The following is a 27,571-nucleotide window of genomic DNA, read 5'->3' as shown; positions in this document are numbered from 1 at the left end:
TAAACCCCCCCGGCGGCAATGATTTAAATATTAAGGGGCCGTTCTTGTCGCGTTTTGGAGGAGGTTCTTGCATCCTGCGGGGATGTTTAACTGGAGTAGAAGGAGTTTTATTATTACGCTGGCAGCACCGTGGGTCCTGGTGTGAGAAGACTAGCCGAGGCTACTGGAGGTGATCAGATCAGGGCTGACTCCAGGGCTGAACTCCGCTCCCATCAGTCGGGCAGCATCTCCACAGGATGGACATACAATTCTGAATCCACTGCGTTCAAGTTTAGCGCTTGACAACAGCTTTATATCTGGGCAATCAACAATTAAATGAAGATTCCCAGAAAGCATTTATATCTTAGATTTTCTTTCTTCTTTTATTTATTTCTGAATACGTTTGGGCTCATAAGTTATAGGCTATATGTTTTATGTTGGATTTCATTATAGCATAGACCTATCTATTATTTAGTACCTAAACTTATATCGTTTTTTTTTTCTTTCTCACAACTCTAGACTTGTGAATAACTTGTTTTGACATTGTATTTCCCCGGCACTTGTTTTTGGGGGGCACATAAGAGCGCCCGCTGGACGCGACATGAGGACTGTCGCCTGGCTGTCCTCTGGCTTTGTCATTGTAATGTTCATGTGTCCGGTCGGTGGTCGGAGGCCCGAGGACACGAGATGTCGTTTTGCATTTTGACAAAGTGAAGGTTACTGGAACACAACGAGCTGCAGGGACGCAATAGAAGTCTGGATGGGGGCAATTATGCTGGAGACCCATCTCTTTTAGAAGTGGTTTTATTCTCACACCATTTGGAATTTTTTAGTTTTTTCTTGCCTACAATTTTCTTTTACTTTTCATCCTTTTTTTTCGCCTGGACCAAATTTAGGATGTTGTTCTATTATTGCTGCTCGAGCGTCTTGAAACTTTACACCAAGTTCACCTGCAGCCTTCTGGTCATGTTTTTACTACTACAAATGCCCCATTCATCATCGCCTTTAATTACAGGTAAGATTAATATAAATTATGAATTACATTACTTAAAATAAAATAAAAGCAGTGGCCTAAAACAAGAAACAGAGATATTCACTGTCCGTTCCCGTTATTTGCGCGTCGTGCCCAGGCGATGAGACACCGTCCACCGGCTACCGTCTGTCCATATTCTACCAGGTCTGTCTCACTGTACCTGCCCGTGGGCTGTGAACCGGAGCTCATTCAGCTACACTACAGCATTTACCTACGACAACCAACTCTGTCTGAGAGACCGGTACAGCCACGGGCTCCGTCTGAACCAACCCGGCGTCAGGCGCATTGCATCACCGGTATCATTTGTCCTTTACTGTTGTTTTGGAAACCTGAGTAAAGTCGTGCTGTCGAGGTCAGCATCCAAGTCGCCCTGCGCCTTATCACTGTGCATACATGGGAATTTCTTTGGGGGGGTAAAAGAAAAACCTTCCTATCGGTATCAGCTGAGTAGGCTACCATTATAGTAGCTATAATCCTACCGGATCAGATTCCCTTTAGCGTGTCGCTACCTGGTATTCGAGGTATGCGGGATATCATCTGTCTATTGTCTCCTCCCGGGTGCGTCTCTCTGAGCGGCTGAGCGTCTCACCGGGTCCGTGGGAGAGGAAAGTTGGCCGGCCGCAGGAAGACAAATGCGCCCTGTCACTGCGACCCGGAGCAGGTGAAGGAGGTGGACGAATAAACAACATTTATATTCATTATCTTAGGGTTTAAAAAAAAAAAAAAAAGAAGGAAAAGATTTCTTGGAACTGAGGCGAAAGTGTTGGGTTTCACTTTCCCCTCGATCACTTAAAGCTGTGCTGGTTTAATTACACGAGAAGGTTGTAAATGTTACAGTCGTCGCGGAGTCTGCGGGGCTGGTCTGCCCCGAGTTACAAGGTTGGCTATGGCACATAGGCTACTGAACAAGATAGATGATGGAAACAACACAGAATCACCTTCAAACTGGGTGAAGTTAACTTCTACCATTCGTCAATCTCCTTTCGGCCGATGTTTAATCTAAACGTTTTATAGACCTACTAGTCATATCTATCTGAGACAACACATAATGCTGTTTAATATGCCGTTATTCATAGCACTACCACATAACGTTTTAATCTATATTAACATTTCTATATTTAAATATTTCCTTACGGTATATTATCTATGCCTACCACTGACTCGGTACGGAGCAAAGAAAAAAAGAATAACGATGGAAAAAGCGCGAATCTATTTAATCTCCTAGTGTCCCTCTTAGGTACAGAAGCCAGCTGCGAGAACGAGGGAGAGGTGCTGCACATCCCCAACATCACGGACAACCCCTGCATCACCTGCGTCTGTCTGGTGAGAATCCTTTCCGACTAAATCGTTGTCAAATAGATGCAGAATTGAGTGTTTGTTGTCTGAATTATTGGCCTTCACTGCTGCGTTAGGGTGTTCTTGGTACTGGGGGTCCGGGGAGCAACACGTGGTGGCCGTGCGTAATTCATCTTTTAGATGTGAGGGTTGGTGTGACTGGACTTCATAGAGTACCCTACAATACAAGTTAGGTCAGTAGCCTATACTCAAGTTTGTTTGAATTGAAATTGAAAAGAGTAGTTAAGCAAAACTTGAACGGAGGCAGGACCAGGAGGCAGGATATCTATTTATTTATTTTAAAAACTCATAATCGGCATGCTGACTTTTACGCAGAATTGGGTTGTTTGTTTAAAGACGCCCTTGTCGTCACGCTGTCTTTGCCCCGACTGCCTGTTAAAACTAGGCTACAAATGTCAAAGGACCCGTCTTTCCTGGAACATGTGCTCTCTGACCTCTCGCTCTCCCTGCTGTGAAGGTCATTGTTTTAGGAGATGATAATGGAAGTGAGAGGCTTTTCTGTGTCAGTGCTTTGACACTGGCAGTGAGGGGCCACGCTCTGGCGTCTTTTGTCTTTTAGGCCCTCTTTAAACGTCTCATGTGGGGAGAGTGTTTCAACACATTTTAAATTGTGACTTTTGCAGGGTATATGCCGCGTGTGTGTGTCTGTGTGTCTATGTGTCTGTGTCTGTGTCTCTGTCTGTCTGTGTCTACATAAACACGTTCGCGGCGGCTGACCGTGCCACTCTGGGCCGTCTCTAGCGGCTCTTTGATAGACTCTCCCTCTCTCTCTGTCTCCCTTAACCACCTCCTTATCAGGCTTCCATCACCCGCAGCCCTGCTGAATGCTATCAGTCATCAGCGGTCCACGGCAAGCCTTTCATCTTAGCTCCGGCTGCCATGTCGCTGGCCCCAAAGGGCCCCATAGGGGAGGGCGGGGGGGGGGGGGGGGCAGCCTGAAAGACACCCGTGTCGCCATGCTGTCTTTGGGAGGGGGGGTTCTAGTGTCAGAGTAAGGGCTCTAGTGTCACTCACAGGCTCCCAGTTGCCTCAGAGTACCTGCTAATGGCCCTTGGCCCGGGGAAACTGAGGCACACAGAGAGGCCATTCTTCTGTCCAGCGAGAGAGACGCAGGAATCTGCCTCTGACTCGTTAAACATCATATACAGACAGGAGGCCGCTCTCACTGGCTCGCTGTCTACCGCGTCTACCGGGCCATACGTCTCTGTCCATCTGTCAGTCTTTCACTCTCTCCCACTGCTTTATCTTTTCTCTCTCTATCTCCATCCTTCCACATATCTTTCTTTCCTCTCTTTATCACCAATTATAGGCCATTTATACCTCTCTTTCTCTCTCTCTCTCTACCTCCTATTCTCTGTCATTTCTTGTTGCTTACCTCTCTCTCTCTATCTCTCTTTATCCCCCCCCCCCCCCCTCAGTAATTGAGTGATTGATGATGTAAGTAGGCTTCCTAGTGATCTGCAAACATTTAGGGAGCCTTCTTTCCTGTTCCGAGCTCTGCAAATACCAGGATCAATACTGACCCGTGTACCTTTACGGTCTTTAACCCCTGTTGTCAGTGTTATCAGCAAAACCACTAAAAGTGTGTGTGCGTGTGTGTGTGTGTGTGTGTGTGTGTGTGTGTGTGTGTTTTTCCAGGCTTAGAAATGGAACATCACTGTCTGGCACAATGTACTAAGCGTGATTTCAGCTTGTAAACTACAATCCCTGAATGACATGTTGAGAATAATGACACAATCCATTCCTCCTTACTTTTTCCCTTCTCTCTCCTGCTTCAACCTTTTCCCTTTTTGGTGTTTGTGTCTTTCTCTCTCTGCTTGTATTTCTGTATTTTGTATCTTTATATCATCCTCGTTCTATATATTGTCTTTCTTTCACACTGGATAGAACATCTTTCTCTCTCTCCCTGTTTCTGTGTCTCTCCCTCTCTGATTCATGTCAGTGCTGTACTTTCTAGCAAGGTAACAGACAGTGATGTTAGAGAGAGCTACCCAGCACTGGACCTCCCGGTATTCCACTAATGGAGGGGTAGAGAGAGGGAAGAAGAGAGGGAGAAGAGAGGGGGGAGGAGGAGGAGGGATGTCTGAGTGGTCAAGGAGTTTGCAGTCCGCTACCTAGTAGCAGTAGACAAAGAGGGATAGGCCAATGACCACATCCTAGAAAAGACTCAGACGGGAGCCTCCGCAGACTACTGAACTGTTCTATTCAACTTCTCCCAACACCATTCTCCCTTTATCACTAGGTCAGGAATACCGCTTGGGGAAAAAACGTGACATTTATAACATTGTTGCCCTATCCTTCTTTATCCACTTCTAAGCTGCCGCCGCTGCTACTCCAGCAGGGTCATGACCTGTTTGTTTTGGGGGGGAGGTGAAGGGTGAAAGGTCACGGGGGGAGGCAGGGAGTCCAGGCTTAAGTAGGCCTTTGGCTTGAGTGCTCGTCTGAAGTGCCCTTCACTGATCTCTCCATCCTTCCATGAAAGACAGGAGGCCACCGACCAGCTTGTCGGCTTGTTGTGGCATGCCTCTTCAGAGACGAGGCTGACACGGCGTGTCTGTGTGTGTGTGAGGGCATGTCTGTGTCCGTGCGCGTGTGCGTGTGCGTGCACGTGCTGAGACTGAGGAAGCAAAGCAAGAGATAGAGACAAATAGGTGGTACACCATCCATAGCTGTATTGTATAGGCTTGGTGAAACATTTGGATCCTCTGAAACTGTAGAATGAGAACGATGGAAATTATAGTGCTGTCGCCATCTAGTGATGATCTCCTCACAGCATATACATATCCATCGCATCAGTGCGTATAGATTCCATACCAGGTCTGGGTCAATTACATATGACTCATACATTCAAGTATTTGAGGTGTGGTTGATTTAGAGTTACATTTCCACTTCCATCACTAATCCGTCGTACCAAACGCACGAACCCAAGTATTTGGAAGAGTATCTGACGTTGTGTACTTCACCCAAGCCTGATGCGTACATCATGTACATACACACCAATACACAGCACATAGCTGTCATGATAGTGCTTATGTGACTGACCTGGGTTCGAGCCAGAGTGTCCAGCATGGAAGACTCAGGCCGTAGTCCGGGAAGCTAAAGCCTAAGCGGGCAGGTCTAAGATAATATGTTTTCAGGGTCTTCTGAAATTTCAGGAGAGTGGTTCTAAACCATCTCTGCTACATTTCGACACTGTTCTAGTTTAACCCTAACCCTAACCTTAACCCTAACAATTGTTATAGCTTCCAACAAAGAGTAGTGTCCAACCTCTTTACTATCACTCACCCAGGGTTAAACCAATGCCCTATTTACCCCTCCCTCCCTCCACACACACACACACACACACACACACACACACACACACACACACTGCTAGACAACCAGTAGTCCAATAACAACCCCCAGACCACCCGTCCATCTCCACCAATAGAAAGTCCCCCCGACGTGTAGCGGTATGTTGAGTGTTTATGAGGCGTGGCGACCTGGGTTGACCCTTGACCTTTCCTGAGAGGGGTCGCACCTCTTCACACCACTTAGCCGCTAATGGCGGTAGCGTGGAATGGCTCCTGTAGCTGACTGGGAAAACACAGGTGTGGAGAGAGACGTGGGGGATTCAAGGACAAAGACAGTGACCTCTGTGACACTTGCGTGGGAACAACCGTCGTCTGAAAGAGCGGTTCATAAAAGTTGGTTTTGGGGGGGGATTTAGGTAGATGTAGATGTTTGGCGGGGTCGGTCGAGTCTGAGTTTGATGATGTTCAGTGGTCAGGGTCTCCACGTCCTATCTCACACAGATAGAGAACTACACACAGACGTCCTCTCTCTCTCTCTCTCTCTCTCTCTCTCTCTCTCTCACTCTCTTTCTGTGTGTCTCTCTCTCACACACTCACTCACTCACTCACTCACTCGCACTCACTCAATCTCTCCTTGTCCTCACTTTGTGGCTGTCAGATTTTCCACTCAGTATTTCCTCCGCATTCATATCCATGTACATATGTATCTGCTCATCTCTGACATGTTTCTCTCCATCTCTCATTCTCTGACTTTCCATCCATTTCTTGGTCTTCTAGTGGGTCCCTCTAGAAACTATGTTGACAGTTGTCAATGTTCAACAGTTGGCCTAGTTCATTCCCTCAGACATGTTGGTCTGAAACTGGCTGTGGCAACTATGGAAATAGCTATGTAGGCTAGCGCTTTTAGAAAGAGCATTACAGCGAGTATGTATGGATTCTATGTGCTTTGGCCTCTGTCTCTCTGTCTCTCTGTTTCTCTCTCTCTTTCTCTTTCTCTCTCGCTTGCCCGCCTGGCTGCTGACATCACCCAAACCAGCGTGGTTAGGGAACTGTCGAAGGGCTCTCCGTAAATATAACCGCCCAGTTTTATTTTAGCTATCTGGGCCACAGTTGGGCTTTGATGTTAAGTCATTACACCCTACAGTTCGGGTCGTACCAGAGTAAACAGGGACTATATAAAGGGAGTGTATAAAGCTAGTGATAAAGTGAGAATGTGAGTAGCGTATATTAAGTGTGTGTGTGTGTGTGTGTGTGTATATATAAAGAGGCCAGGGAGAGATTAACAAAGGAGAATAGTGAAGGACTAGTGTGTGTGTGTGTGTGTGTGTGTGTGTGTGTGTGTGTGTGTGTGTGTCTGTGTGTGTGTGAGAGAGTGTGAGTGTGAGTGTGCGTGTGTGCATGTGTTTGTGTGCGTGTGTCTACATCTCGACAACTGCACAAAGGGAGTTTGGAACTCTAGTTATGTCATTAAGTGCCTGTACCCTATAAAGTGTGTGTTTATACAAAGTGGGAGGGAGAGTGAAAGTCTTTATAGAGTGAATGTGTCATCAATGGCGGTAGAGAGCGACTGTCCTTGTTAAACGAGTGCTGATGGTTCCAGCTCGTGCTGCCGTGGTGCTCTGTCTCTGTCCAACAGGCCAAAGGGCTGCTGTGGCAGGCAACAAACTGATCCAAATCTCTCCTCTCTCCCTCTCTCTCCTCTTCTCTTAATCCCCCCAACTCCCCACCTTCCATCTTTCTTTCATTTCTTCTTCCAACTCCCCCCCTCTTCCTCCCCCTTCGCCCCCCTCCCCCCACTCTTCCTCCCCCTCCTCCCTCTCTCCCCCCATCAGGATGGCAAGGCGGACTGTAAGCAGGAGAAGTGTCCCCTGGTGATGGAGGACTGTGCCCTGGTGGTGAAGCAGACGGGAGCCTGCTGTGAGAGATGCAAAGGTAAGCACGCTCACGTCTCTGCTGCTGGCGTCACTGTGGGGTCAGGAGGTCAAAGGGCAACATGAGATGCTGTAGGGGTCAGGGGGTCCATGTTGTTTTATCAGAGACAGTGAGACCAGCACACGTTAAGCATGATGAGTGAGTCCATTAGGGCGAGTGTGTGTGTGTGTGTGTGTGTGTGTGTGTGTGTGTGTGTGTGTGGTTTGGAATGTTGATAGGTACCCTGCAGACGTGAGCCACTGTAGAGGTAAATAGCCTGGCTGGTCGTCAACCCACTACTGCCTCCTAGTGGACGAATGAGGAACGGTTGTTCTCAAGAGTGATACTGGCATGTCTCACTATCAGCCCTGTGTTGAGCTGCAACTTTGGGGAGAATGGTTAGATGCACACAAACATATAAACACACACACACACACACACACACACACACACAGACACACAGATATTCTTTACCCCAGACATTCACACACACCGAGTTATGCATGTCTTGCTTGCAGTGGTTTGTGCTGAAATATGAAGGCTTGTCCTTTCTCACACTCCCTGTCCACATCTCACTCTCTTCCATGCACACACATACTGTACAGTATCACCACACACACACACACACACACACACACACACACACACACACACACACACACACACATAGCAACTCTCTGGGATTGGGAATCGGTTGGGGTTCAGTGTTGGGTTTACGGGGCACAGAAATAAGTCAGTTTTTACGAGCCCCCGCGCTGCTCCACCACGCAGACTTGACTTGGACCACACGCGTTCGCCTCCCGGTCGGGACACACATGGGCGGGGTGGCGCTGGGGTCGACTCGCCGTCCACAGCCCTCGCCACCTCACGGCAGGGGCGCGGCCCATTGTTCTGCGGTCAACGTTTTTATTTTTATTTTTACGAGAGTGAAGTTTATTAAAGAAAAGGGACCGGAGGTGGAGCGCGTTCTAGTCGACTGTGGAAAGCCCCATATTGTCATGGTGATACTGTGTTTAGTGTCTATTGTTCCCTTGAGTGCGGTTGACTTTTAAATTCATGACCGTGTTCTAAATTTAGGATTATGCTTGTGTCAGGGCGAACCACAAAGTCCTCCGTAGCTCCAGGACATCTCTGACCCGGGTTCAGATACAGGCCCGATGTATCATTCTTCGCTCCTTTCTTTTTGACATAATCACTCTGACCTGTGTGTCTCTGACGTAGCGTGTGGTATGTGTGTGTTACTGCCCTGTTTCAGGCAACACTGAAAAGTCAAAAAACATAAAATATGCTGTGTTTGCTAATAGCGCCAAATGCGTGCATATCCACAAAATGTACAAATGATACATGAAGGCCAGTGTTCGACCACAACCCCAGACTTGAGAAAGGCCTTGTTCTGGACCAAAACAGCACTCTCCAGTGATCTTTATCATGCGATCTCAATCCTTGATCTCTACCAATTTATCATGGCTATTTAGCACTTAGCATTTAGCACTATTTTAAAACTCAAATGTACATCCTGGACCTTTCAAGACACAAGTGTAACCAGGGAGTAGCTAAAGGACTGTAGAATTTAGGAAGGGCTGGTTATCTAACTAACTCGGAGCTAAATCGGCAGTGTAGGAGGATACAGGCAGGGGGCGCCAGCAACCCTTTAGACTAGCAGTACTAGCATTAGCATTAGCATTAGAATTAGCATTAGCATTAGCATTAGCTAACAGACAACTAAACACACAGTAATGTAGCAAAGATGAACAAACACATTTATTTAGACAAATGATATATACATCCCCGTATATACTCCCTCCCAGCCGGCCACACACACACTCAATCACTCACTCACACGCAGTCTTAGAGTCCCGGACTGAAAGGAGCGCGTTGAGGCCTGGTTGGAGCTCGCATGTGCTTCGAGGAAGGCAGCAGACAAAGGGGGGGGGTGACGTAGCAACTTGAAGGGAAAGGGGCTTCTTCGTAGTCCACGACGAGGGGTGAATGGCTCAGGTCCGGTGGTCCACGGTCAGCTCCGGTGGTGTCGGCGGTCGGTCGCAATCCACCTCGTGAAGGCGACGGCTCTGTCCAGCTTGGGTCTCGCTTGGTCCAACGTTAGCAGCCGGCGGCTGGCAAGGCTGGCTAACGGGGACACAGCTAAACTGGGCTAGCGCTGCCAACTCAACGAACTCCGAACTCCCGCGGTGCTGCGGGTAGCCCGTGATTCACCACTAACAGTCAATGCCAAAGGCAGGTCTCCTCCGACACTCAGAGTCTCCCGTTCTCCTTGTGGACTGTTGAGAGATGTTGAATTGCTGCTGTAAGGTTTGCCCTCTGTCACAGTGGTAAACTCGATAATCACTCTTCAGGTCTTCAGCTTCAGCACGGTGTGCGTTTTACTGACTCCGCCATCTTAGATCGACTTCTCGTTTTCTCTGCTTCTTCTCACTCTCGTTACTCTCATCACTCTGAAGCACAGACCACTTCCGTCGCTATATATACACCAACCGAACATAGCATCCGGGTCACGGACACAGCCCGGATATACCACGTCATTAAACATATACATAAACATTACAATAACAATACATACACCTTCAGGAAAACGTACATGAATAGTATGGAAAATAATAAAGGAAATAACAGGGGCAAAATAGGGCTGATTTGGGGAAACTAACTGGCTCTAAATTGTGGGCCTTCATAACAGCCGCCCCATGAAACCCTCGGTTTCATTTAACTATGGAAGGCACACTGGCTAGGCTGCTCTAGCAGCGTGAGGTATGAGGTGATAGTGTCTAGGCTAGTGGAGGTCTGAGGGCCAGGGGGCATCCCATATCCCCACTCCCTTCGAGTGGGGGGTGTAGGTTGGTAAGGGTCATAAAACTCATCCACAGCAGGTGGATAGTCATCTGGGTACATGGACCCTTGGGACCTCTCCGGATACTTCAATGGCTCTTCCTGCCAGGCATGGGATGGTGGGTACCTGTCAACCTGTCCAAAGACCTCTTCATAATGGTTTCTCCTTGAACCTCTGGGTTCAGAACGACTTGCATGGCTGTGTTTCTCCAATTGCTCCTCTGCATCTCTGGGTCTCTCTCTGTAGAGACCCTGTGTAGTTTCTGGGGAGTAGAGTTTCGGTGATCGCCTGGGTTGGCTTTCATAATGTCTCTCCTCTTGTACCTGGCTGAAGTTTCTTTCGTATTGGTCTCTAGTAGATTCCAGGTGGCCCTTGCTCATGTGACTGTAGTCTTTGGAGACAACTGTTGGACCTTGGCTTTTGTGCTCAACCTTCCCTGATTTGTTGGCTTGGAACTCTTTCAGAAGATGACACAGCTTGTCCTTCAGGAAGTTGGCCTCTTCCACATTCTCAATTTGTATGTTGTTCAACACATCCAAAACATTGCCTGTGTCTGGAGTCTGTGTCCGTGTCATCTCAGCTCTGGAGCTTGTCCCCTGGTAGACACCCTGTGGCTTGGCAAAGGTTTCCTGCCGTGGTCTATTAGAGTCATCAACACGTATTATTTTAACCACATCCATCTCCTGGTCTGTGGCATCAGAGAACCGGCTCTTCCCTTGTAAGTTCCTTCGCCTTTTCTTGCCGTGTTTGAACGGACTTTTACGGATGCGTGGTTTCGTGTCTTCGGCTACGGGGTCGTCCAACAACACCACAACTCCGCTGCTCTCCGTTGGCTCCGCCTCTAGCTCCGGCTCTGGCTCCTCCTCCTTCACCTTCAGTTGGGTGTAGGCCATGGCCACAGGTGCAGGCAGAGCTAGCTCCAACTCAGCGGTCAGCGGAGTATCGTCCGGCTCTGGCACCGCCGGCGTCTTCCTCCTTTGAGCTGACCTCTTCCTCACCGACAAGCTAGTAGATCTTTTCCTCCTCGGTTTAGACAAAGGGCTGGTAGATCTTCTCCTGCTGGGTTTCGAGACAGGGCTGGTAGATCTTCTCCTGTTAGGTTTGGAGACAGGGCTGGTAGATGTTCTCTTCACGCCCTGGACTTCGATACGCACTGTCTTTGCTTTAAGGAGGTCTATGGCGTAGACGTCCTCCTTTGACCGTACGTAGAGCTTCTCATTCTTGTAGGGCGCAACGTCTAGCGTCCACTGCTTCTGGACGTTGTCTAGTAGCGCCGCATTCATGGAGTCCACACTGGTGGGAAGGCAGTTGATGGTCTGCACTTCTTCGGTTCGGACATGGAGGGATGACGTAGCTCTCCCGTCTCTATCTCTCCACTCGGTAGCGCCTTGGAGGGCCCACCCAAGCGCAGTCTTAACAGCCATCGGGCAGCCTCGTGGTCCTCTCAGCGGAGGACGGAGCGACACGATCAGTGCAGCGTTGTCCGAGCCGATGAGAAGGGTTGGCTTCGCTCCTTCTATCGGATGTAGGTCTAATCGCCGTAGGTGGGAATATCTTGCGCGTAATCTCTCCAGGGGGTAGTCGTAGCGGGAGAGCGCTAGCTGGTCTGCGGTGAAGACATTCTGAAGCCGATATCTGGCCGACGGCCGCCCCGCCGGGGAGATAGAGAAGTTGATTCTCGCCCCGGTGACCTCTTTAAGGTCGCGACGTATCGTGCGCAGAGTCAGCTTCTCCTCAGTCCCTTGGAGCCCCAACTGGCGCACTGCCTCCTGGAGAAGGATGGTCCGTTCCGACCCGTCGTCTAGAACGGCGTACGTGTCGTACACAGCGTTGTTGTGGTGAAGTCGGACCTTCACCACCTTCAGTAGGACCTTGGAGCCGCTGCTCTGGGCTGGGTCTAGGTAGTAGACAGGTGTTTCCTCTTCCGGGGCGCTACCGGACCTAGGGCTTCTGGTGCCCTCCGTGGACCTGGCGAGGGAGACCTCGTGTAGGATGTTGAGGTGGACCTCCTCACAGCGGTTGCACTTCCTCCTCAAGGTGCAGTTCTTAGCCAGATGGTCGCGCCCACAGTTCCAGCACCTCTTGTTCTCCTCGAGCCACCTCTGCTTGGCCTCGGTACTCAGGTTGTTGAAGTCACTGCACTCATTGAACCAGTGCTCGCTGGTGCAGTACGGACATGGCGGTGGACCTCTCCGTCCCTTTTGAGGGGGTTGAGAGGAATCCTTTCCCTCAGGTCGGGCTTTCCTCTCTCTCCGAGGCTCCTCCTCCGTGTGCAGCACTCCTACTGGGCGTCCTCTGTTCGAGCTCGGCCTGTCCCAGCGGTCTCCCTTCTCCCTCTCCTTCTTCGGCTCAGCGTAACCCATGGCGTCTACGTTGGTGTCATGCACTTCCTCCAGTAGGAACTCCGCGAAGGCAGCCATGCTCAGACCCAACTTCCCGGGGTTACGAACGCGCTGCTGTCGCCGGAACCTCTCCTGCCGGAAGCGTGGGATCTTGCGGAGCAGCCGCTCTACGTTGGAGGTGCTGTTGATCTCGCTGGCGCCAGCTGGGCCCTGCGTCTTCAGCATTCCAACCAAGGTGTGCACGCGGAGCGCGAAGTCATCTAGCGCCCGTTCATCCTTGATGGGGGCCTGCTGTTCGAGGGCTTGCAGTTCAGCAAGGGCGTGGTTCCAGGGACGACCGTAGCGGGCATCCAAGTCGGCGAGCGCTCTGGTGTAAGGTGTCGGTGCGGAGGCATGGGCCAGAACCATGTTGTGGGCTCTGGGGTTCCTCACATGCTGAAGGAGAATCGCATATTTGTAGGACTCTGAGCAGGAGTCGTCCAAGAGCGTGTCTAGGCAGATGCGTAGTTCCACATACTGGCTCCTGTCCTCGTCCTTGAAGAAGGGGAACTTGGGTCCCTACACCTGGGGAAACATCCTGTAGTGGATGATCGGGGCTGGAGTGACGGTCTGGGTGTCCGGCCTGCATGCATTTTGGTTCCCTGGAGGACCTAGGGGTGTGCTACGCTCTTGGTGAATGGCTCCCCTCCCGGGCAGCGACGCTGGCTCCCTCTGGGCCGCGTAGCGGTCGGGTCCCTGGTCCTCTTCCTTCCAGGTGGTCAGCTGGGCCTGTAGTTGGACAGTCATGGCGGGGGTCATGGAGCCATCGGCGGGGGGTTCAGGAGACGGCACTCGAGAGGGCCGTGCGGATGATGCTCTGGAGCTACGGGCCGACGGAGCTCTGCTGATGCACACGTCGCGCATGGTCTGCATCACTTCCGCCATCGTCTCCGCGTGCAGTTGCTCTCTCTCCATCTGGAGGCGTTCACGTTCTAGCGCCTCCTGGCGCTGCCTCTCCGCCGCGCGTTCCGCCCCCTCCATCTGGAGGCGTTCACGCTCGAACTGGATGCGTTCCCTCTCTAACGCCTCCTGGCGCTGTCTCTCCGCCGCACGTTCCCTCTCTAACGCCTCCTGGCGCTGTCTCTCCGCCGCACGTTCCGCTCCTTCCATCTGGAGGCGTTCACGCTCGAACTGGAGGCGTTCCCGCTCTAACGCCATCTCGGCCTGTTGGCGCATACATTCTGACAGCGCGGCACTACTCCCTCTGGAGTGCATGCTATCCGCCCCAGAGGCAGAACTGCCCACGGAAACCCTGGACCGGGAGGAAGCCACTGAACGGCAAGAGCTAGGTCTCGAGCGCGCCGTACTGGGAGGCAGATCGTTAAGGCTGAGGCCCTCCCTCTTCCGCCCGCAGGCGCTGTCGGACCGGGCCTCTCCTTCCTGCTCTTCCGTTTCTACGGCAAAACCCTGCTGTTCTGCCATCTCATCCGCAGGCTGGTGCTCTTTGATGGCTGTCTCGGTGCTAGCCACCCGCGCGCCGGCGGACACCTCGGCCTCTCCGACCACTGTATCCCGTGGAGTGCGCTCCTCACTACCACTCAGTGAGCTTTCGAGCTCAAGCTCATACTCCTGTAACCTCGGAGGCAACCGCGGGACTCTCTGTGGTCGTGGCTCTGGCTCAGGGGGCGGAGAAGGGGGGGTAACTGTCTTGTCTGGTTGGCTGCGCTCAGCCATGCTATCACTACACAACCTATCCGGCTCGAAGGACCAATTGTAACCAGGGAGTAGCTAAAGGACTGTAGAATTTAGGAAGGGCTGGTTATCTAACTAACTCGGAGCTAAATCGGCAGTGTAGGAGGATACAGGCAGGGGGCGCCAGCAACCCTTTAGACTAGCAGTACTAGCATTAGCATTAGCATTAGAATTAGCATTAGCATTAGCATTAGCTAACAGACAACTAAACACACAGTAATGTAGCAAAGATGAACAAACACATTTATTTAGACAAATGATATATACATCCCCGTATATACTCCCTCCCAGCCGGCCACACACACACTCAATCACTCACTCACACGCAGTCTTAGAGTCCCGGACTGAAAGGAGCGCGTTGAGGCCTGGTTGGAGCTCGCATGTGCTTCGAGGAAGGCAGCAGACAAAGGGGGGGGGTGACGTAGCAACTTGAAGGGAAAGGGGCTTCTTCGTAGTCCACGACGAGGGGTGAATGGCTCAGGTCCGGTGGTCCTCGGTCAGCTCCGGTGGTGTCGGCGGTCGGTCGCAATCCACCTCGTGAAGGCGACGGCTCTGTCCAGCTTGGGTCTCGCTTGGTCCAACGTTAGCAGCCGGCGGCTGGCAAGGCTGGCTAACGGGGACACAGCTAAACTGGGCTAGCGCTGCCAACTCAACGAACTCCGAACTCCCGCGGTGCTGCGGGTAGCCCGTGATTCACCACTAACAGTCAATGCCAAAGGCAGGTCTCCTCCGACACTCAGAGTCTCCCGTTCTCCTTGTGGACTGTTGAGAGATGTTGAATTGCTGCTGTAAGGTTTGCCCTCTGTCACAGTGGTAAACTCGATAATCACTCTTCAGGTCTTCAGCTTCAGCACGGTGTGCGTTTTACTGACTCCGCCATCTTAGATCGACTTCTCGTTTTCTCTGCTTCTTCTCACTCTCGTTACTCTCATCACTCTGACGCACAGACCACTTCCGTCGCTATATATACACCAACCGAACATAGCATCCGGGTCACGGACACAGCCCGGATATACCACGTCATTAAACATATACATAAACATTACAATAACAATACATACACCTTCAGGAAAACGTACATGAATAGTATGGAAAATAATAAAGGAAATAACAGGGGCAAAATAGGGCTGATTTGGGGAAACTAACTGGCTCTAAATTGTGGGCCTTCATAACAACAAGTGTTCCAACTACTTTACCTTATCCACCCCTCTCAGATCTATTCTCACTTCAATCAAGGATGTATCAACGTTAGCAGCAATCTCATCAATAGAAATTAGTTTTGCAGTGTTTCTATAACACTTACCATATACCGGATCAATGAAATTGACTAAAGGACTATTCATTTAGCCTTGCTGTCATATTACTAATGATTTTATATGAAACTCTCAGTGGATTTGAAACCAGGGAGATAGATCTCTATTAATATATCTCTATGAATGGATCTGTTTGTCAGTCAGTTTGTGTGTGTGTCTGTCTGTCTGTCCGTCCGTCCGTCCGCCCGTCTGCCCGCCCGTCTGCCTGTCTGTCTGTCTGTCTGTCTGTCTGTCTGTGCGTGCATGCGTGTGACAGGTGGCAGATTAGCCTCTTGCTCAGTGGTAAGAGGGTGTGTAACTCTCTGTCTCTCATTTGGACAGACTGTGTCCAGGGTACCTGAGGGTAGATATACACTCCAGTTAAATATTTGTCAGCAGTCATAACGTAGGGAGGTCAGAGAGCTGGAGATGTGTTCACTTTAGTGTTACCCTTGTGTCTCTACTTCTACCAACTACTATTCTCTCTCTCTCCCCTCTCTCTCTGTCTCTCTCTCTCTCTCTCTCTCTCTCTCTCTCTCTCTCTCTCTCTCTCTCTCTCTCTCTCTCTAGGTTGTCAGCTGGATGGAAAGTCCTATAACAGCTCAGTCTCCTGGAGCAGCTCTACCAAGCCCTGCATCACCCGACGCTGTCAGGTGAGTCCCTAGAGAGATGGAGGGAGGGAGGGAGGGAGGGAGGGAGGGAGGGAGGGAGGGAGGGAGGGAGAGAGATGGAGGGAGGGAGGGAGGGAGGGAGAGAGATGGAGGGAGGGAGAGGAAGAGGTAGAGAGTTAATTGATATGAATTGGTATTAGTCATTATATATATATGTATTTCCTTCCCATCATCATTGATGGGTTTGTCAAGGTACAAAGTAAGTTGTTATATTATGCCTATAAAACTCTGAATTGCGTCGAGGGAGAGATGGAGGGATTTAGAGAAGAGGAGATAGGTGATGGAGGAAGAGGGACAGAAAGTGAGAGAATGGGAGGGACTGGAGATGGGAGAAGGACAAGAGGCAGACAGAAAGAGCGGGCCGTCAGTAAAAGAGAGACAAATGGAAGAAGGCGAGAAAGTGAGGTAGACAGATAAATGGAGAAAGAGAGAAAGATATGTGCCCAGATGGAGATGGGGGTCAGAAGCAGGGGAACAGAAACAGACAGTGAGATAATGAAAGAGAGAAAGAGAGAGAACGTGAGGAATAAAGATAGAGAGAGAAAGAGGCCGGAGTTGATATATCGTGTATTGTATTTGGGAGAAAAGCCAGGTGAACTTGGCAGCACTGTCCACCCATCTGGGCCCAAGCCTCCCCGATCTGGTGTCTACTTCACACGATTGCACCTACACCACACACACACACACACACACACACAGTCACACACACACAGACACACGCACGGATAAATCTGTAGACAATAAGTCAATGGCAGTGGACAGACACACAGCTGTGTGAGTGTGGGTCCAGCATTGGGGAGGTCTAGTTAGACGAGGCAGACTAAGTGTTAGCCTGCGCGTTGAAGGCTTGCGTGCGAAAAAGCAGAGCTACGCACACACACACACACGCTCATGCACACATACTCTCCATTACACCATCCCCTAGATACCCACACAGAGCGAGAAAGAAAGTGGGGGTCCCAGTCCACCACTATCCAGACCTCATATACAATCAACACATGTTGCACCTGTGTGTGTGCGTGTGTGTGTGTGTGTGTCCGCGTGTGTCCGCGTCCGCGCGTCCGTGTCATAAATAAAGCATAATTCAAGATAAAGTGTCAGTAGTACAGGACATAAGAGGCAAACAATACTAGTAATAGGCCTAGTACAAGATAAGGTGGCATTAGTGCAGGTGAGTTCACAGTAGTAAGGTGGCTTGAGCTTAGGGTTGCTGTGGTCCATGCACAAGGGATGAGCAAGGGGGAGATAGTCAATTGACTACAGTGGTATCTGTCTGCGCTCACTCAAATGCGTGTCCCCCGAGTTCTTTTAAAGTCGCTCTTCTCATGGCATATTCTGTTGACTTGGGCCGTTTTGACGTACGTGTTCAGTGAGTGAATAGAGGTGCCAGTGTTTTGACTGTAAACGTGCGCGTGTGTGAGATGCAGAATGGTATGTTCCCGATCCTTTTCCAACCTTAATCTCCTTGCTTACGTAGTTTGTGCGTTGTGTACCTCGCTGTAGATTCAGATGACCAAGCAAGCGAGAGATGAGTTTGTCTAATGCTGGAATGAATGGTATGCAGCCAAATTCTGCTGGTTTAGTTGATACGAGCGTGGGTGCTTGTAACATCAGAAATGTGAGTTTTGAGTTCTTGTATATGTAACAGTGGATCCACGCCCGTGTGATGACATAACCTTGTCTGAGACCTGGGGGTCATTTTTTAAACTGTGCGTAGGACTGGGGTAAAAAGGTTGTACTGGGGTAAAAAGTTGCGTTCGTACGAAAGCCAGAACGTTTCCGCACACAAAGATTCTGATTTATAACACATTTTGTGTGCAACGGAATCAGTTTAAACTTAATTTGTCCTACTGTTCACTTTATTATTTATGAGAATACATTTCATAACATGCAAGTATTGTTTAATAATTACAGATCCAATTAAATATGATTCCTGATTAAACCGTACAACATATTTGAGTTGTTTTGCAAAAACAGATCTCCATTTGTATTTATTATCCTGAATCTATTCTTATTATCCTGAACTACGGCGGTTTTCTGGCGGGTTTGAATCCTGTCACTTACACATAGGTCACAGACTGAATGATATAGTATGTGGAAAGTGGAAAGTACTTTGAACTGGAGCATTCACAAAATAACCATATTTGTTCTTTCTCAGTTTGACATATGATACATGTCTATAGTCTTGGCAAGGAAAGGTATAGCCTACATGGACAATTATTCATATGAGGGTTTTTTTTGGTTTACTGGTTTTGACAGGAAGGTGTCATCACTGAAGCAGAAGTGCAATGTGTCGTCCACTGCAAGAACCCCAAGATCCACCCAAAGAAGTGCTGCCCAACATGCCCGAGTGAGTGTGTGTGATTGTGTGTGTGTGTGTGTGTGTGTGTGTGTGTGTGTGTGTGTGCCTCTTGCGGTGTGTATAAATATGTTGTATATCAGTATGTATATGTATTTGCACTGTATATTAGGTTCTAGTATGTGCCTGGCTCTGTGTGTTTCCGTTTGTTAAGGCTGATAAATGGATTGGTTGTTTATCATAACTGTTGTTTTCCTCCAGGCTGCATCTTCGAGGGTCGTCTGTACAAAGAGAGAGAGGAGTTCCATCCAGAGGGAAAGCCCTGTATAAAATGCACTTGCACTGTGAGTAACTTCCTGTATCCCGGCCAATCACACCTCTCCATTAGTCAGTTATACAATCACAACCCATTCATTCCTGCACAGTTACACAATCAAGAGTTCGCTCCAAAAAGAAAAGGTGGATCAATAGGAAAACACATTGGAAATGTCTCCCTATGAGTCAAAGTGTGTATGTGTGTGTGTGTGTGTGTGTGTGTGTGTGTATGTGTGTTTGTCCTGGAGTCTCTGGAGACTCACAAACACTATTAGTAGTAATAGCACCTCTCCTCCTCCCCTTAGTAAACAAACACCAGAGGTGTGTCAGTAAACACATTAACCACATTCACACCTACGTGGGACTGCTCAGGGCTTATAGGGCCACACATGATACAGAGAGGTGTGACGTGTGTGTGTGTGTGTGTGTGTGTGTGTGTGTGTGTGCGTGTGCGTGTGTGTGTGTGTGTGCGTGCACACACGGGCATATACATATATTCTGTATATGTGTTATTAGTTATCGTATGAAATTCTGCCTCGTAATGTACCAGCATTTTTGGTTGAACCTTCGTGTGTGTGTGTGTGTGTGTGTTGTGTGTGTGTGTGTGTGTGTGTGTGTGTGTGTGTGTGTGTTGTGTGCTTTCAGGGAGGGCGGACCCTGTGCGTCAGGGAGGTGTGTCCTGTCCTGTCCTGCCCCTCCTACCTGAGTCACACCCCGCCCGGACAGTGCTGCCCCAAATGTCTTGGTAAGGCCACTTTCTTCATCTGTGGCCCACAAACGAACTCACTAACTAACTAACTCACTAACTAACTAACTCACTAACTAACTAACTCAAACTAACAAACTAACTCACAGGACTCATTTGTTGAAAATGCAGGTGAGGTAAGAAACCCGTCTAGGGCTTATATTAAAACCTCACCATAACTTAACCTAACAAGATTTAAAACATAAAGGTTAGTGAGAAACAGTGTCTAGTGCTATGCTAATGCTAACCACTAGTGCTAATGCTGAGGTCTCCAATACCGGTCCTGGAGAGAGCTACTGGGTGTTTAAGTTCAAGTTAACGGTGTGTTGTCTGTCGTACTGAGATGCAGGGGAGTGTATAGCAGCACAATGACATTCTTACTCAAAAACTCTCCTCTTCCAAAACACATTGTCAATTATTATTATTATTAATAATAATAATGATAATAATAATAATAATTATTATAATTATCTCCCTTCCTCCCCCAGGCCAGAGGAAGGTGTTTGACCTGTCATTGGGCAGTTGTCTGTTCCACAGTGAAGTCTATGAGAATGGGACTTCCTTCAAGCACGACAACTGCACCACCTGTACCTGCAAGGTATGTTATATTTCTGACCCTTTGTCTTGTTTTCCAAGGCTGATTTATTTTGACTGTGGTTATGTCCCAATAATCAAACTAAGCTTCCTCCCCTATGTCCTATTTCCCTGTTCTCATTTGAAATCACCAAGAAATAGAAAACAATGTCTGTACAGCTATACTATCAAGGGTTCACCTTTTTTCGTCCGCCGTATTCCTCCACCTTCCCAGGATTCCACAGTGGTGTGCAGGAGGCACTGCTCACGTGTGGGGAGTTGCCGTGGTGACCAGTGCTGCGAGGAATGTCTGTCGTACGTGAAGGTGGAAGAGGTGAAGTACTGCCGGGTCAGGAACAAGATCTACAGGGTGAGAGACACTTCCTCCCAACACCCCCATCCAGCCCTGAGCTCCCACTGTCATCTGTAGTACTAGCCCTGAACTAGGAGTGGAACTTTACTGTCATCTGTAGTACTAGCCCTGAACTAGGAGTGGAACTTTACTGTCATCTGTAGTACTAGCCCTGAACTAGGAGTGGAACTTTCCCCCCAAAAATATATTTGTTTGTATATTGCTCATCAGCCCACCATTGATACGGTCCCCGAAATATCACTCCTTTGTGCACACAAACCTCATGGATATCCTAGTAGCAAGCTCATATTCACTTCCTGGAATAGTCTCATAATGATGCATTTTGACCCAGACGGATGGATGGATGGATGATAGATTGTCTGTCTGTCTGTCTGTCTGTCTGACTGACTGAATGACCGACCGACCGTCCTTCCGTCCGTCCGTCTGTCTGACTGTTGGGTTGTTGGTTGGATGATTGTGAAGTTGATGGTTGCTGTGGTTGATGTGCCTCTCCCTCCCTCTGTCTCCTCTCTAGGAGGGGGACATGTGGTCGTCTGTCAACTGCACCCTGTGTGCCTGCGTCAAAGGGAACATCGAGTGCCAGCCTAAGCAGTGTGTCCCAATCACCAGCTGCCCCTCGGTGAGTGACAGGCCCGGGGCCCAATCTGTGCATTTCTCTAACGTGTTGTAGCGGATGAACAACGTCGATTACCAAACTGTCTGCAACACACTTTAGTTGGAGACCTCAAAGCCTTCAATGTTCACTACAAATGAAAGCACAATCTCTTCATTTAGAGCCACAATCTGGGATTTGTCCTGCTCTTCAATAATCAATTCATGATGTATACCAGTATCATGGTCTGTGGATTGCATGCTTGCATCCAGAACTCCATCTATATAATATACTGTATATAGATATATATTCCCTAGCGTCATCTCTCAACTACACCACAAGAAGTAGCGGGATAGCCTTTTGGCTGAAAGGTGAAAAGGATTTTTCTCCTAGCTCTTTCTGAGTGGACACAAGGTGGCCGTTTTCGAATCTCCTCATCTCCCAGTCCCATCTGTTTTCCCTCTCTAGCGGAAACAAGAAAGTGTCTTATAAATCCGAGTTACAGCCTGTGACTAACTTCCTCTTATTAAATCGTCACGCGTGACATGTCTGACACAGCAGGCGTCTGGCCGTAGCTTGATTTACCGGTGGAACGCTAAAAAACGATTCACCTGTTCAAACCGATTCACCTCCAACAGAGCGTTAGGGTTGGGGCTATCGCCAAGGCACGGCCGTGAGCGCTAACCGGTGACTTACAGCGCATAACCTCCAACTGTCAAGCGGTTGAATAGCGGTCGAAAGGAGCCGGGTTTGCACGGCGGTCCCCTGTCATGTTGAGGTCACCTGTCTGGTAGTGATGTAATGGATGCTTTGCATTCCGACCGCAAGAGACACAACAGTCACGGTCAGCGGACGTACAGTGTGTATGTGGCGTTCATTTATTGTGTGACCTCACACCATCGACATAAGATGCTCATTTTCATGCTCGCCACTGTCTCGTATGCAATCAGTAGAAGACTCATGTTTTGGTCTGTCGAGTGGTCGTGTAGCAGTTACTGGTCACGGTCACAATATTACTGTAATTGACAGCTGTCCTACGGTCATGTTGCGCTCACCTGGTCACCAGTCATGCATCTTAGGGTCAGTCACACCGATATTATGGTTGTGATGCGGTCATCTAAAACACTGTCACAATACAATGTTTTGGCTACATATCAGTCACCTGTCATGTGTTATACAAAGATCATCTGTAATTCTTCAGTCACAAGTGATATGTTCAGGTAACTCTCGCCTTCCCCACACGGTTCCGACAAGCATTCGCTTTCCTTTTTTGCCACATGGTCATTTAGCGGTCACCTGTCACACGGTTTCATAACGACCACCCATCATCAGCCTCATCTGTCATGTGGCCATGGAGCGGTCACATTGCGGTCATACTGCGGTCACCCATGCATCTAGTCCTCAGCCCCACCGGAGACTCCATGTCTCCAGCCAGTCCTTTGTCTGGGTGACGTTTGAGTGACAGTGAAGAAGAGCTGCCCTATATTTAGACCCTGAAAGACAATCTCTCTATCTCTCAAAGGCAGACCTTCAAAGAGGGCGTGTGTGTGTGTTTTTGGTGGGGGTCTGTGCGTGTGTGTTTCTGGTGGGGGTCAGTGTGTGTATGTGTGTGTGTGTGTTAAGACAGATGGGGCTGCCCTGGGGCAAGATGAAGAGGGAGTCTTATGAGGCTGGAATTCTCTGATGTGCAACTCTGATAGAAGTTGAAACACACACACACCACACACACACACACACTTGTGTCTGTGTACCATCTCCTGTTTCACAGGCACAGGGTAACAATTGTCTGTCTTTATGTCGGTGTATCAATGACTTTCTAGCTGGCAGTTTTTTTGTTTGTTTGACTCTGTCTACATCCTGAATGTGTCTTATCTGTCTGTCTCTCTCTGCCTCATGACAACTGTATTGTTTGTGTGCAACTGTCCATTGATTCTCTCTCTGTCTTATCTACATCTACATGTCCACTTCACTGTATCTGTCTCTCAGACCAAAATTCAATGGAATACGGAATACATTGTAGCTATGTTTTTATACAATGTATGTGTTAAAGGTAGACTCCATAATATGATGTCACTGCTGAAAGGTTGGATAACTTCAAACATGTTTCAGATTCACCCCAGCAAGACGTTTCACTTCGCTAGCAATTCAGTCAGTCCATGAGAACGGCAGTGCAACGTGATAGCCGCGTGACAAAAAAGGCTGCCATGTGAATTGTCTTAGTTTACGTCCACCATCTCTTCTGGTAACTTGGTGACTGTCATATCACGGAGTCTACCTTTATTAAACGTCTGCACAAAGCAAGGAGAACAGGAAGTGTGTAAGGAGAGTCTATCGAGTTGTAGTAAAGTTTTTTTCTAACCATTCTGTGATGAAATACCACGGTGTGTCTAATCCTCATTAGTTTGAATCCCAGCGACAGTCTTGAGTTGATTTTGTTCAACACTCTTGTTGTCTGTAATCTAAATGTCTGTGTGTGTGTCTCTCTCCTAGAATAAGATCCTGAACAGGACAGGCTGCTGCCCGGTTTGCACTGAAAGTGAGTAAGTTATTCAGCAACTCTTCCTCTGCTGAGCAGGGTTGGCATCCATTCCTTTCCTTTTCGCCATTAGGTCAATTCAGGAAGTGAATTGAATTCCAATCCTAACATAACAAAAAGGGTATTCATTTTAAATGATTTATAGAGTGTCTGCATATACTCACTGGGTGTGCGTTCTTCTTTACGTTCTACTGTAAACGTTTCTGATCACTTCCTCTATTGGTGGAATTGAAAAAGGAATTGACCACGACCCTGCTGCTGAGTACATATGCACCTCTTTGGTTGGTTATGTTGTACAGGTGTCAGAAGGTTTTGTGGTGGTTATTTATTTGTGTGTGCTTACAATGTTTGCTTGAATAAAAATGTAGATATGCATTTTTGCCAGCATTCAATTAATAATTCAAATCGATTGCGCAATCAGAATGAATACAAATAAACACCCTATTTGTCTGATGCATGCCATACAATATAACATACATTCCGAATATTAATTGTAAAGTTAATCTCTTTTTTTCTTCGCTCCCTCCATCCCTCTATCCTTCCAGAACCAGGCGTATGCACCGTTTTCGGCGACCCTCATTACAACACCTTCGACGGGCGCACGTTTAACTTCCAAGGCACCTGCCAGTACGTGCTAACACGCGACTGCGGCGGCGTCGCCCCCTCTGGCGCCGTGGGGAACAGCAACTCTGACTCCAGCTTCACGGTGTTGGTGAGGAACGACGCGAGGCGGACCCGTTCGTTCTCCTGGACCCAGTCTGTGGAGCTGAAGATGGCCGGGCTGAGTCTGAGTCTGCATCAGCACCTGACGGTGAGACGCAACGGCACGCGCATCGCCCTGCCGTACCACGGCCCCGGGGTCCACATAGACCTGGACGGATACCTGCTCAAGCTCACCACCATCGCAGGTGAGGGGAGGTGGCGGAGATGGGGGTGAAGGGTCAAATGCTCCAGATGTACTTTAGTGTAGAACAATACATGAACAACACATGAGAGGCGGAATCCTGGACAGACAGTCGTCCACTTAGTGGTTAACAATACAACGATAACAAATTATTATTATTATTATTATTAAATTCCCATATTTCTGTGTTGCTATTCTTTAATACAGTCCATACAATAGTAATGATTTTCTCCCTTCTCCTCCTCCCTTCTCCCCCGAAGGTCTGGAAATCACGTGGGATGGAGACAGCTTCGTGGAGGTGGTGGCGGCCCCCCACCTGCGTGGTCGCCTGTGTGGCCTCTGCGGCAACTACAATGGCCACCGGCGTGATGACACCATGGGCGGCGACGGCCAGTTCAAGTTTGAGGTGGACGAGTTCGCAGAGTCGTGGCGCGTGGAGGGCAACGAGGTGTGCACCCGGCCCGTCAGGAGGCCCACCACCTCCTTCCTCTGCCCAGGCAGTGTGAAGGTCAAATTCCGCGCCCACAGGGAGTGTCAGAAGCTCAAGTCCTGGGAGTTCCAGAAGTGCCACCGGGTGGTGGACTTTGCCTCCTTCTACAGGTCAGCAGGGCAACGCTAATGCTAATGCTAATGTACCAGGTAGACCAATGCTAATGTACCAGGTAGACCAATGCTAATGTACCAGGTAGACCAATGCTAATGTGACTGGGAGACCAATGCTAATGTTTTTTTATTTTTTTTATTTTACCATATCAAATCAATTGAGAACACATTCTCATTTACAAATGTTAATGTAACTGGGAGACCAATGTTAATGTAACTGGGAGACCAAAGGCAATATACATTCAATATACATTGTTTTAAGTTTGTGAAGTCCTGGTAACATTTAGGAACACATTATTTGCTTAATGGTAATATCCAACAAACATGCAACTTTCTAATGCTCAACATTCTGTAGAATATGAAAGTTTTCATGGCGTTTCATATCCGTCCAATCTCTCTCCTTCCTCCCTTTCTTCAGGTCCTGTGTGACAGACATGTGTGAGTGTCCTGTCCATAAGAACTGTTATTGTGAGTCCTTCATAGCCTATAGCAGAGCCTGCGAGAGGGAGGGATCCCCCGTCCACTGGAAGCCAGAGGCCTCTTGCATGGGTGAGTGACAACAAACTTAACCTATCATTGCTTTCCCTAGGACAGGCTCAGCCAACCACTGCACCGCAGTGCTGTTTTACCATAATGCAAATGGCTCTATAGAATGTGGTTAATGTTGGTGTTTAAAGCCATATCATGGTACTGATAATAATTTTGTTGAAGCACGGTGCCATGGGTTCTTAGCAACACCAGAGCTGTGGTTTTGATTCCCAACATTGGCTCCACATACAGAATTCAATTCAATAGATTGTTTTTGTCCCCGAAAGGCAATTCGGAATGGAATATTAAATGTATGTTGAAAAACTGAACAACAAGCACCAGCTAACTAACTGTCACTACATTATGAAGGAATAACATGTAGTAACACCTCTCCTTCTATCCCCCCTCTCAGCCACCCAGTGCAAACATGGTGCCGTGTACGACACCTGCGGCCCCGGTTGCACCAAGACATGCGACAACTGGAACGAGATCGGGCCTTGTCACAAACCCTGCGTGGCTGGTTGCCACTGCCCGGCCAACTTGGTTGTCTTTCAGGGACGCTGCATAAAGCCCACAGCCTGCCCTGGCCGGTGACCCTAGTAGCCCGGGTGGGCCATGGGGCGGCCTACAGGGTAGCTGAAGGGGGGCCTACAGGTTAGCTGAAGGGGGGCCTACAGGGTAGCTGAAAGGGGGGCCAACAGGGAGCTGAAAGGGGGGCCAACAGGGAGCCGAAGGGGGCCAAGGCTGTTTTGGTACTCAGGGTCTGTACCTGGGGGAGAGGGGGTGAACGGGATGTTGTTGATGCACAGACAGACTATGGTAGACTGAAGGGAGGCTCAGAGATGTGGGAGATCAGGGAGATTCCTCTGAAGGAGAAATAGATACCTGCCATCAGGAAGTGGACTTCGCCATCTCCTCATCTGGTTCCATTGGTTTCCACTGGAGGGTCTAAACATGAATTATAGTGGAATAGGAGATACTCAAGGGAAAGACCCTACGTGAAGTCAGTGTGGCTAAGCTGCCGTCGTTCTGGACCCAGAGCCAGGGATATACAACCAGGCTGCCATGGACCCTCAGGGAATAGGTGGGGCTGGCTCTCAGGTTGAGCCAAAATGGCCTCCGTCTCTCTCTCTCTGTTGCAATACAAACATACGAAACCAGGAACCCCAACCAATGCATATTGAACGAGCACGTTCAACCTGCCAACATAAGGGATAAGCTCTACCATGAATATATTGAATCGACCCCAACTCTCACTTGCATAGGATGATTTTATACTGTAAACTAACAAGATTTGTATAAAAAACAGAAAGCTTTTGTATAATTATTATTGTTATTATATTATTTGTCATTGTTGATATTGTTAATTTATATATCGATCAATTGATATGTTGTAGCAAGAGCCAGAATCATAAATCTAATTTCGTCATAAATGATTTAAAGGGAAAAAGCTATTTATGTATTTGTTGTTTGTTTTGTGTAATTTGTCTTGTTTGAAGAGCCCAAATGTGACTCGTTGTTGCACCATCGCAGGGAAAACGTACTGTATTTGTAATATGCTCCGTGTACAGGTTGTTGTGTGTTCATTCTCAAACCGAAGGTGTTCCTCAAGACAAACTTGACTTTGTAAGGAATTATTTAAGACCAGCAATA

General features: G+C 48.6%; 1 protein-coding gene across 1 annotated transcript; it reads left to right on the top strand.

The window, feature by feature from the left end:
- The first annotated feature begins 635 nt into the window (after window positions 1-635).
- On the top strand, window positions 636-27,571 carry bmper (BMP binding endothelial regulator). Its single transcript, XM_080540633.1, has 15 exons — window positions 636-994; window positions 2,250-2,335; window positions 7,494-7,593; window positions 16,350-16,432; window positions 18,710-18,800; window positions 19,011-19,093; window positions 19,710-19,809; window positions 20,298-20,407; window positions 20,618-20,752; window positions 21,270-21,374; window positions 23,838-23,883; window positions 24,429-24,791; window positions 25,048-25,387; window positions 25,809-25,939; window positions 26,331-27,571. The coding sequence occupies exons 1-15, from the start codon at window positions 877-879 to the stop codon at window positions 26,510-26,512; spliced, it is 2,073 nt and encodes a 690-aa protein (XP_080396759.1). The 5' UTR covers window positions 636-876; the 3' UTR covers window positions 26,513-27,571.

This window comes from Nansenia antarctica, assembly GCF_963989245.1.
Source record: "Nansenia antarctica genome assembly, chromosome: 10".
In the NCBI taxonomy this organism is placed as follows: domain Eukaryota; kingdom Metazoa; phylum Chordata; class Actinopteri; order Argentiniformes; family Microstomatidae; genus Nansenia; species Nansenia antarctica.
Note: the sequence above shows the minus strand (reverse complement) of the source record. Positions and strands in the feature narration are given on the sequence as shown.